Genomic DNA, 12,240 nt, shown 5'->3' on the forward strand with positions numbered 1-12,240 from the left:
GGAAAGAAAGGATTAAAAAGGAAATAATGAGATGTACAAGACACCATAACTTGTCTCTTTCCCCCTCTTATCTATATTATAAATCCCTTAGGGAGACATCAGGTCTTTTCACATGTTTGTATCACTATCAACTAAGGAACGCTTACAGTATGAGGAATAATAAACATGTCCTGGCAGAGTTAAAATATAAACGATTTATTTATTACCTTGTAACTGATTCCAAATTTCCTTTTTCTGTTATTCCATCAGTAAGGAGATCTTCATTCACTTTATCAGGCTTTTTCTGTACCTAGTCACGTAAGATAAATGAATTTATGTTATTTGGGAAGTTAGTTGATAATAATTTCTACTTCAATTATGCTATCAAACAATGGTGGACTTACTGGTGAGCCTGACTAACATCTTACCAACTCCTATTTCAGCAAAATAGTTACTGAACTGTGTTAAACTGGACTGTAAAAAATGTCATTTCATACTTTAAAAATAAGTACAGAACATATTGTAACAAGAAGCAAAGTATCATAGCTCATTTTCCTCCCGGACAGAAGATAAAGGTGTGATTTTGTGATACAGACATTAGTGGACAGGAGAAGAGTAGCAGGGTGGTGCACCGTGTATTGAAGGGAAACCTGATTCTCATAATCCCTTCACGAGGGGAAGGTGACAAATCCGTGTCTGAAACACTCTCCTGTAAAACTTAAGCCATTTCTGTTGTCTTACTCAGATACTAAATAAGGTGCCAAACTCATTTTGTTTGCTGACCTTAATTTCCTTGATTAAAAAATAAGTATTTCTGAAATCCAAATACCTTCCAAAACTAGGTGTTTGAATATATTGTTACAACCATAGCAGTTTCTCATGTTTACACTGTCAAATTAACACTTGCAGACTTCTCTTCACACTAAGTGTCCTTTTAACTAATGGTGCTGAAGCCATATCCTAGATATCACTGAAGTGGTTCTAAAATGCACCACTTTTCATATAAAATATTTTTCTTATTTAAAGCAAGCTGGCACCCTTTACCCCTTCTCTGTAGTTTAAAGGCAGTCTCCTCACCCTCCAGAATGTTACTTGTTTTCTTAAGGTTCTGGAAAATTACTATTAAAGAACTGGGGAAGATACTCAGGAAATAAATGATTTTAAAATACTTCTTTCTATTTATGTTTATATAGTTCTCTAGGCTTCTCAGTGTCTGATATTAGGATAGGACATACCAAGTACACGTAAAAAAAAAATATTATTTACATAATGTAACTTCTGTTTCTTTTTTTTTTTTGATATATATTTAAAGTAATTTCATTTACACAGATTTGACAACTTAGGGCAGAATTCATCATGCCTAATTTTAGCTTCCATTTTGGAATCTGGACTTAAAAGGGACTTTACGTCCATCCCCAGTCACAGGGCAGAACCGGATGCCTCAAGAGGTGATCATCCCTTGTTTTAAATCGTCTTAAGCTGTGATGAGAAGTCAGTCCTCTGGACTGTCTTTCTCATTCTATTAAGCAGAGAAGGAGTTTACAGCACCTAATTCAGACTGCAGACCAGTCTTAGACACCTTAAAGTAGATGAATTAAATCCTATATATGTTATGTACACAAATGTATTGTTTTAAAAGCTATTTAACAATCTCCCACACAACTAGTACAACCTGACTCTATCAAATTAACCAGATTAATTTACGTACCCTTCTCTTATTTAAATTTACAAAGTCTAAATTATATGTTCCAGCATATTTGTGCCATTTAAATATAGCCTAAGACATGTGAGCTTTAGTCATATATAAAGAAATAGTGCAGACAAAATATCTCTTTACATACTTGAACTTTGATAATTTTGCTTCTGAAGTTGTTTAATACCACAATAACATCAGCCAGGTCAGCTACAGAATCTGTTCCTTCATGGCTGTGAGGGGAAAAAAAATGTGCAAATGTACTAACTCATTAAAACATGCATTATCACTTGTGTTTAATTAGAGGATAAGGTTTAGGATTGCTTGTATTTATAGAAACAAAATTTCTTCACTTGCACCTAATTACATCCTAACTTCAGACACTTCCTGAGCTTTATTCATACCTAGTCATTGCCCTCGGTTTTAATCCTTACTTTTTAATTTGAATTTTTACAGGAAATTTTATTAACCAATGAAAAAATGCAGCAATCTAGAGCTGAATATATTATTATGCATTATACAGATACAGATTGTATTAAAATATTAAACTACATTTCATTTCTCAAATATGGAAAAAATCTTGAAAATTGCTTTGTGCTGGCACTAAATGTACTTTTAAAATAAATCTACTTTAAAAGGTCTGGTGAAAACTTCATCACAGTGCTGAACGAGTAAGGCTGGTAAAAATGGTTGGTTTTGGTAACAGACAGGGCTGTAATCAATGCACCACATGAACATTTGCCCCCAAACATCAATTTAAAGCTATTCAGGCATCTCTAAATTGCACTCATCCGCTCAGTAAGAAGTATGAGAAGTGTTGGTGTCTCTCTGTGTTGCAGTGTAATAGCATAATTCTCAAATTTTATAGCTCTTATGTCTCAAAAGCCCATATATTTTTCCTTCAATCCTTTCTTTCTTTTAATGCCATTATATGGTTTCCCCTTGCCACAGCTACACATAGAAACCTTGGTTTAAGAAAGTGATCTGCAACCCCCTCCTTTTTTTTTTCTTCAATCTGTTTCATTTTACTTACATAAAAGTGACAGGATTTTATATATTTACCCGTATTTTCTATTTAATACACTTCCCTAAAACCCATGATCACTAAGTTTCATAGAGATTTTTGCAGAAAACAATGTTCAGAATTATCTTGACCTTTCCACCAATTCAGTTTTACTTTCACACTTTTAAAATATTGCATATACGAACAGTCAGTCAAGAACTGTCTTCTTATCACAGCACTCAATATAAAAGGGCATTGATCTCCACCATAAGTAGTGCAATTAAAAAGCTCTAAAATAGTAAAACAAGAGCCAAACTCTTTTCTGTTGACAGCAGAAATGGCAGCAGCTAGCACAGTCACGATTTTAAGTGGTCTTACTTTTGCCCTTAGCTTTGCCACAATCAAAACTTTCTCTTTTGTTCACTCATTTACCTCAAAATTTCCATGTTATGAGTTCTGTTGCTATCTCTGCAGCTCCACTGATGAAGACAGTTTTCCAAAGTATTTAAAATACTCTCAAACTGTTTGGTTTGGCCATGAATTTAACATCACTTTTGTCTCCTCATATCTCTTCTCTGGATCCCCCACTGTCAACTCCACCTTTCTGAGCTCACAACTGTTTTACTCCGCACTGGGCTCATTGTGATGAGCTTCTGTCCCAGTATGAACAATGTATTGGAAATAATGAGAGTTACCATTAATTACACTTAATGCTCGTCTTGATATAATTTACCTGTTTCTCCATTCATATTTTTTATATTTCCTACTTTAACACTGTTTTCTTTTCTTGACTGAGTACTTCTCTTCATTTTGACTCCTAGTCACTCATTTACATTATCAATGGCTACAGACTAAAATGTTCACTTCTTTTGAGGCAAGTATCTCTCTGACAGAAAACTGAGTCCCTCATACTCTCCTCTAATTTTAACTTAGTGTGCTGAATCTTATGGAGGATCTTTCCTCTTGTATCTGTGCATGATACTCAGCATGTTGCCGTTTTATTAATGTAACAGATGTACATTTCAAATCAGTGCTCATAAGAAAAACGCATTGAATATGACCCCTAGTTTGGAAGAACTGGGACGATGATGTATGAACTCCTTTAACAAATACAGTAAGGACCTTGTGCTTTGTCCAAAAGTTAATGAACACGGTTGGCGCTGTTAGTGTAATTTATAAACTCACTGAAGGCACGTACAACTTTGTTATTAAATCTTACGAAAATGCCTTGCATACTGATGGCACTACTAAATATTTAACAATAACTAAATCACTTTTACATAATTATTGAATAAAACTAAACATGTCCAGCAGACTATTTAGGTCACAGCCTTAATCTGTTTCAAAATACCTACATGCTTTTAAACACAAATACGTTATAACTTTCCCTATGGAGAAAAAAGCACTCCAATGGAGACCCTTTCAAATCTCAGAATGAACAAACAACTCCTTGTCCAAATTGCAAAAGATACAAATCTCAGTTAAGTAGTCTGCATACCATCAAAATATAATAAATTATACCCAGTTGACTTTTTAAAAATGAAATTTTCAGCAGGAGGCTCTATCTATCTATCTTTATAATGAACTATTATCTTGCAATACCTACCTGTTTCCCTACTGACATCACAGAATCCAAGCTCTAATAACAAGTAGCGTTCAGACTGTCGCTGAGTATATTGATTTTAATTTTCCTAACATTCACGGTAATTTATTGATAACACCGATTTACAAGTATGGCTGCTTCTACATAACGATCCTTGTCATATTTGACAGAAAAAAAAAAAAAAAAAAAAAGCAAGCTAATTTCAAAAGCTGTGTGTTTACACAGAGGAAAATAAATTACTTGCATGTATATTAGATGTTACTACGAGAGAAGCAAAATACGCACTGAGTTGTTAAGCATGCTATGACTTCAAAATCTTGTATTTCCTCTAAAACTCCTATTATAATGTACAGGCTTCAACAGAACAGGTCAAATACAGTTTAACAGGAGTGGCTCTGATTAATGTACAAGAATAAAGAATATCCTGCAATAACACTTGGCAAAATTCCATGTTATTAAATAGTTTCATGAGTTCTGACAGCAGTTTGATACTATTAATACTGGTATCATTAAAAGCAGTATCAGAGACGCTGGTACAACCCCCCAAACATACTTTAGCTGTTATATTCTAAGTCTATGGCTTGTTTTAATTACATTAAATAAATGTTATTTTTTAGATTCGTCATAAAGTATTAATTATACATAACTTAGCCAGGCTCAGTAAAGCTCATTTTTATTACTTCTTACAGAAAATCTTTAAGAATATCTTAAAAAACTGCAGATGTTTTAAGTTTCCTTTGAACCAACCTAGAAAGTATTTGCTTCACTTTTTTTGGTTTTGTTTCACTTTGCTTCATTTTTTAATTCAATTATAGCTCACTACATTTTTTTACAATACCTTTCATAAATCAGTTTATATACTTTAAAAATTGAATATTAAATTTGGCATCTTATATAGCTACAGTTGGTGGAGATTAAGTGGCCTTCTTAGGATAAATACTGAGCTTTTCTGCCTTTTCAACAGATTGTAAGCCATTTCTTAAACAAAATAAATTGAAAGTTGCAAACAAGTAGAAGGAACTTAATATCCTGTTAACATGCCTCCCTGTGACACTGGAACTGATGCATTAACTAAATACTCAAAACAGCAAGCATGGTCATCATTTTTCTCATTTTATAATACCAGTTGTTGACTAAACATCATATGGAACTGTGTTCCTGACTTCCAAGTAATAATAAATATTTATGAGAAAATTGACCTATTTTAGCCCACATAATTACAGGGAGAGAGGAAAAAAAGGCAAGAACTGAAGGTAAAATAAAACTATGATGTTTCTCTACAATGGACTGGATACACAACTTCAAGAGGAAGCCCTCATATACTACAGATCTATCCTGTGACATACAACATGCAGGGAAACTAGCTAACCAGTTGGTGTTACAAGGATGGCTTTGGCATTTGGCTATTGAACCTTCTTCATTGAAAAAGGACTGCTGAGGAGAGGTAGGATCTACCTGATACATAATTTTGCCACAGTAAAGGATGGCTTTACAGCAGGTTTGTCAGGGAATGCTGTCCAAAGACTAAGAACAACTAGAAGTATGTCAGCAATGAGGAAGTGCTTAAGGGAAGGCTCTCCTGCTTCTCCTGAGAAAGCAGCATGTCTGGGGGCCTGCCTGGGAATGCATGCAAGATGGGATATAAACAGAACAAATTACAAGTTTCGTAGTTGTGAAGCTACGATCTCATTAGGATCACAAAAATGGCACAGAAGCTCACATGATGTGAGTGATTCAAAGGCTTCTTATGCTGAGAAGTCAAAAAAGATGGTTTGCACCTGGCACAAAGTAATGGGTTGAATGCACAGAGCTTTGCCGTGGGAGAAGCAGTAAATCTATTCAGAGTTTATGTAAGGATCAGAGAGGTTAAAGTGACATCATGGTGGGTGTCTGTAAAAATTGCCTGATCAGGAAGAGGAATTAGATGAAGTCTTGACAAAGCTGGAAGGCGACTTGTGATCACAGACTGTGGTTCTCATGGTGGACTTCAAATATCCCAACACTGTTTGGAAAGGCAACATGGCAGGGCATGGGCAATCCAGATTACCAAAGTGTGTTTCTTTCTATAACTGTATTTTTCTATAACATAAACTATAGCTTAAAATAGAATTTTGGCCTTATGCAAATCTAAAACATTAAAGAAATGCAGGAAAGTCTTCTGACAGCGAGAGAATGATACAAAGGCAAATGAAATTTAATGAAAGTAGTAGTACTGATGTACTAATAGAATTTAATGGATATTGCTGCACAAGAAAAAAGAAACCTAATGATAATTAAGCTATAAGAAGCTTTAAATTAGCTATTAATTCTCAGGAAAGAGATCTTGGAGACTGTAGATTTCGTAGAATACCAGTTTAGTGCCTAGCAAGGCACTAAATGGAGATCAGGCATTAGTACTTAATAGAAAACGAAGCAATAAAAATTTACCAATGCTATTACACCACAAGTCTGTCTTTAATTATGGCCAACCAACTCAAAAGGACAGACCAGAACTAGAGAAGAAACAAATAAGAGCAACAAGGATGACTGAGATATATGGAGAGCCTCTGCATGAGGAAGAACTGTACTCAGAATTTTCAGCTCAGAAATTAGAAAAAAATAAAGAAAAAAGAGAAAAAGGACTATAATATTATGAACATATCTATCCACATTTATTACAGAGAAATACTTTTTTTTTATGTCAGGTATATCCCACACAAAGCTGTAGAGTGGATTAGTTCCTTTTTCTTAATAAAACATGCCTTTAAACAAAACTTTGAAAACTATACACTGGTGAATATTTAATGCTTCTGTTCTATCTTGTCTTTCAATTATGGAAACAAAAGCAATTTCGAATTTTAAATTACAGCCTAGCTCAATGTAAAGAGAAGAGATGCCTTATCAGAGTGGAGAACTTACTGAACAAAATAAGAAAGCAACTAATACTAAATTTATATTGAAAAAGATCAATGCTTAAGACAAAATATCTCAACAGTCTTTTCAAAAATGCAAGAAGCAGAAAGTAGAAAAACACCATCGCAGAATAAGTAGTCTGAAATTAAACTAAAATCATTCAATAGACACCTCTACTCAGAAGTATTGGAAGATTAAAAACAGTATTGGACTAGAAGCATGGATAAAATGTCACAGATAAATCAAATCTGGTTGAGCAGCTTTGGAAAATGTGATTCCAGACAGAAGTACAAAAATTATAACAGTATTTAAAATATTAGGAATACAGTATAATCTATCATACACAGTCCACTTTATTTCCAGCCTCTCAGTGTACACACGCAATTCTAGATCATCCTCAAAGGGATTATATGAAACACTTCTTTATTTTGCTACTTAGCTTTGCAGGTGTGCAGTTAAATTAGTAGGTAGTAAACTCGATTTTATGAAAAATCACCCAGAAAAAGAACACTTTCAAATTTAGTTTTTATGTTTTATAATTTCTTCCCCTTCCACTATCAGGAATTAAGGCATCTGTTATAAACTTTGAATCATCATTTGGTTCCTGTTCTACTTTTTAATTTTATTTTTGTTCATTTTTCTTCAGTACTGTCAGATCTTTTCAAAATATGTTGAACTTTAGCAGATTCATTTGTTTCCTAAGGACAGATTAATACTTACGAAAACACCTGATAAATCTCTTCAGATTTCCCTTTACGCAATCTCAGTGTCCAAGCACCTGGATTTGCTTTCAGCTGAAAATACCCCTATGAAAAAGTAAAAAGACAGGCAATTGTTCTGTCAGTGTTTCATAATCAACCATGTAAATATCCAAACATCAACTACAGAACATTTGGTACTGCAGCCAAGGTCGATAAACACTACCTACTGACACACTAATCCTGCATGTAATATGGCATAGTATCACCTTTCCTGTATGTCCATATTAACGTGTTCTGTTTGTTTCTAGCTGAATTTGAGGCATATATAAAATCTTCATCTAAAACAGTAAGTGAGCAGTAAAGACATGAATTATTAAATAGACTCTAAGCAGAAAGGCTTCTTTGAAATTAAATTTTTTTGTTTGTAACAACTTTAAAGTCAACACAACTCTTTTCCAATTTAGGAATATTGCATACAGGTATCACTGTGTGAAAGCCAGATGAAACAAGCTTTGGAAACAAACATGGAAGCTTCATCATGTTGAACACCTTCTGCTGTTGAGAAAGTTTTCAGAACTTGTGTAAAAGTCAAAGATTCACAGTTTATTAAGCATTTCATTCTTTGTGATACAATTTTCACAGAGAACTGAGAATGGCAGATAGGTGACAGATCTTATTCACTGAAGTTTTGATCTTTCTCTATCAAATTAGCTTAGACAAGACAAAATATGTCTTTCAGTTCAGGAATCACAAGATCTTCTGCTCTACAAACTGATGCCAATAGAAATAATTCAGGTGACCAGAGGAATTCTGAGGTGTGGATTTGTCCACAAAGGCTTTAAGCACTTAACTGAACTAAAATAGGAGCCTTCTTTGCTTGGATCGTTTTTTAACAAAAATGGTTATTTTAATCAGAAAGTGATTTGTACCTTATGTTTATTGGTGGAATCTTCATCTGAGGATATCTACCTCCTACTATTGACTTAAGGCTCCAAGATTAGGCACTTCAGATAAGGGTCTAAAATTAAGCTAAACTAAAATCTATATTGGATTTTAACAGTGTGAGGAAAAAGCTGGGTAAATCAGAGATGCACATCTTTTGTGGATGGTCTCAACTCCAGGATACTGCTGTTACTTTTAACATTGGTAATTTTGCAACACAGAGAAATGGATTTCTCCATTTAGAACAACAATGGATTTCTCTATTAAGAACAAAAATCTCATACAGAATACTTATGAGGAGTGTGCAATTGGTTTTGTATGACTGTTTTGTACTTAATACTTACCAAGTTGGCCATCACAATAGTATCAACCATGACAGGATTATTTTTTGTGCCCAGGGTGAACTGTAACCCTCGAGGAGGTTGTCCAGTTGTCACATCAAAGCAATGTCCTTCAAGCAATATGTATTCCAGTTCATATTCTGCTGTAACAGTCCCTTTTATCTGTGAAAGGAATATTTTACTAGATTACATCACTTAACTATGTGGAAAAAGTAACATTTTACAATGACAAGCATGTTGTTTGGGATTTATCTCACCTAACTTCAACTGTCAAAAACAAGAGAAAGGCTCCTCCAGGGGGAACTTCTCTCTATGTTAAAATAGGTATCCAAGATAAAAAGGACAAGTTTAGAAGAACCTTCTCTCCATAGACTATTGGGAAAGCTGAGACATCTCAGCTTTGGTAAGATAAATCCCAAACTTCACTTTTATGATACACCTTCCAAATTCACATAATTAAAAAAAAAAAAATCTAAACTAAAAATGGGTTAAATATTAAAATCTATGTTTTTATCTATATTAATAAGCAGCAATATATTCAGGTTTACTTTAAGATATAATCAGGTTAATCCTATTTCTACCAAAAATACATAATAAAAAAGTAAAGAGAAATAGAAAAATAACACAACACACAGAATCCCTTTTTTAGGTGTTGTTTTTTTTTAATCTCAAAAAACCTGCATACTTCCATAAACATTAAAAGCTCAACATAGCAGATAAAGTACTTTTATTTGTATTATGCATTCTGTGTTTATTTTCACTGATTTCTTTAAAGACTCTTCTTTGAGAGAGAGAGAGAAAAAAAAAAGAGGGAAAGGGAGAATGTGGAAAAACAGACGATGAAAATAAAAATGGTAAAATATTGACCAAATTATCAATTAGCACAGAAAGCATTTCTGGAAAACAGAGACAAAAATCTCACAAGATTTCATTTTAGGTCAGAGGTTGGACTCGATGATCTTGAGGTCTCTTCCAACCTGTGATTCTGTGATTCCTTTTCCCTCTTGAGGTTAAAGGTCCAATACAAGTTTTATAATGTTTACAAATTATTACTTACATCCTGTAAATGAATGTTATCAAGATCACAGGAACTGTTTACTGCTTCAACCAACCAGCTTTCAGGAGTGATCATGTTTAGAGTCAAAAGCAGCGATTCTGGCAATTCTAAGAATTTTGCCACAGGTTCAGAAGGAAGGTGTTTGTTGATCCCATACATTAATTCTGGTTCCAGAACAAAACGATAGAAGCTGTTGAAAAAGAAGTGTTAAAAAAAAAAAAAATGCTCCATGTTAAATAAGTATGAAGGCTGAGTTGCAGATACGATGTTCTTCCATAGTATGCTATAATGTAGTGAATGTTCACCGCATTAATGATGTTTGGAGGCATGGCATCTCCCTGCTCTTTCAGAATGCTGTGGAATACTGTCAGACAATGCATACACTCTCTCAAATGGGTTGGTAGATGCACAGAACTATTTGTTTTGGATAAATTTTTGCTGGGAATGTGCATTGCTTCTACCTATATTCTTAATGGCTGGGAAAGTAAAAATACCCAAGAGGGGCATCTAAATATCTTGACTATGTACTTACTGCCTTGGATTCTCAGAATCTCTATCACTAAACTAAGAAGAAGGACTGGTCTGCTGGAAAAAGAGTCTTTGGGAACAGTTCCTGACACCAGTAGCAGCAAAGACAGAGAGCAGTGGGAAGAAGAGGTCTCTCTATTCTCCAACTCTCGTTTCCTAGGGAAACAATTCTTGAAACAACATAATGTTGATGATTTCCTTCCTTCCTTCCGTCTTTCTTCTAGTGATATCCAACAAAATTAGAAGAATCAGAACAGAGAAAGATGAGCACTGAAGATCTCCATCTTTCTCCATCAGAATGAAAGCAGCAAGCAATTAGTACTTCATATGGGAAAAAAAAAATCACAACACATTTAATTACTATGAAAGTTTTTTTTTTTTTTTTTTTTAAAGTTAAAAGGTAAGAAGAATAGAGTTTTCCTGCAAAGTATTTGGACTAGGGTGTACATGGAGGCTTTTCACATGAAAACACTGCTGTGAGAAAAACACAACCTGTCCTCAGGGCAGGTCCCAGAACACTTCTTCCTCTCACCTTTCCGAAGCTCTAAAACCTGGAAAGTGGCTAGCTTTAAAAGTGATCACAACAATGTTCACACAAGATACTCCGAAGTCACACTCTTGCAATATAAGAGATATGCATTTATTTTCTCTGAAGCTGAATAGAAACTAAGGCCTTCTGTCTTGTGGACAATTAATTCATTCTCTAGTCTACTGGATAAAGGGTGGACACTGTCATCAGTTCTCACTGATGACAAGATTATAGGCAAAATTTCTGCCAAAGGGATGGACAGCAATGCTTAAATGTGTCTCTTAGAAGGAAAGAAGTCCTCTCTGGGGAGTTCACTTCAGTGTAAATGTCTGTAACTGAATTGGTGAACCCTACTCTTTATAGCCAGTTAAGAGAAAATTCAATTTAAAGCTTTCTGGGTCCTTAATGAATTAAAATGAATTCACCAGTATAGACTGTACATTACTCAGACAAGTTTTATCTTTAAATTTAGTGTACTGAATCTGTAAAAATCAAGATGTGACCAAGATAGGTAGATAATCTCTACAAGTGTCCACAGGCATGAAAGACTCTCTACTGACTACTACAGGGATTGTTTATGACAGGGGTATTTGAGGGACTAGATCACTCCTTTGTGATGCAATGTTTGATTTCTTAGAATTAGAAATTTTTCTAGACAATTACTTCAGTAACATTCAACTTTTATTAAAAAAAATAATTAATGCAACAGAAGAAACCATATACATCACCCACTTTTTCTTTCTCAATGGAATATGTACAATTAAGGCTTTTTTTTTCTTAATTCAAGTGAGATCATATATGTGTAAGAAAAGTTATGAACTACTCACCTCTTCAGTGGCACTTCTGACAGCTTAGATCTGCAGTTCAAAAACAACCTGAGTTTCATATTGACAATGTCTTTGAGTACCTACAGAAAAAAAATAATCTGCATAAAAAATGGTTCTTGATAATCATCAAACTTTGAAAATAAGC

General features: G+C 34.2%; 1 protein-coding gene across 1 annotated transcript in view; it reads right to left on the minus strand.

Annotated features, from left to right (window-relative positions):
- UGGT2 (UDP-glucose glycoprotein glucosyltransferase 2) overlaps nucleotides 1-12,240 on the minus strand; it is an 86,624-nt gene that overhangs the window by 10,499 nt on the left and 63,885 nt on the right. The window contains exons 26-31 of the mRNA XM_082774822.1: nucleotides 12,096-12,175; nucleotides 10,212-10,401; nucleotides 9,158-9,316; nucleotides 7,891-7,976; nucleotides 1,821-1,905; nucleotides 207-289 (exon numbers count right to left, since the gene is read on the minus strand). Coding sequence (XP_082630948.1) covers nucleotides 207-289; nucleotides 1,821-1,905; nucleotides 7,891-7,976; nucleotides 9,158-9,316; nucleotides 10,212-10,401; nucleotides 12,096-12,175 — 683 coding nt within the window. The remainder of the gene's footprint in view (nucleotides 1-206; nucleotides 290-1,820; nucleotides 1,906-7,890; nucleotides 7,977-9,157; nucleotides 9,317-10,211; nucleotides 10,402-12,095; nucleotides 12,176-12,240) is intronic.

This window comes from Aythya marila, assembly GCF_965140915.1.
Source record: "Aythya marila genome assembly, chromosome: 1".
NCBI lineage: Eukaryota > Metazoa > Chordata > Aves > Anseriformes > Anatidae > Aythya > Aythya marila.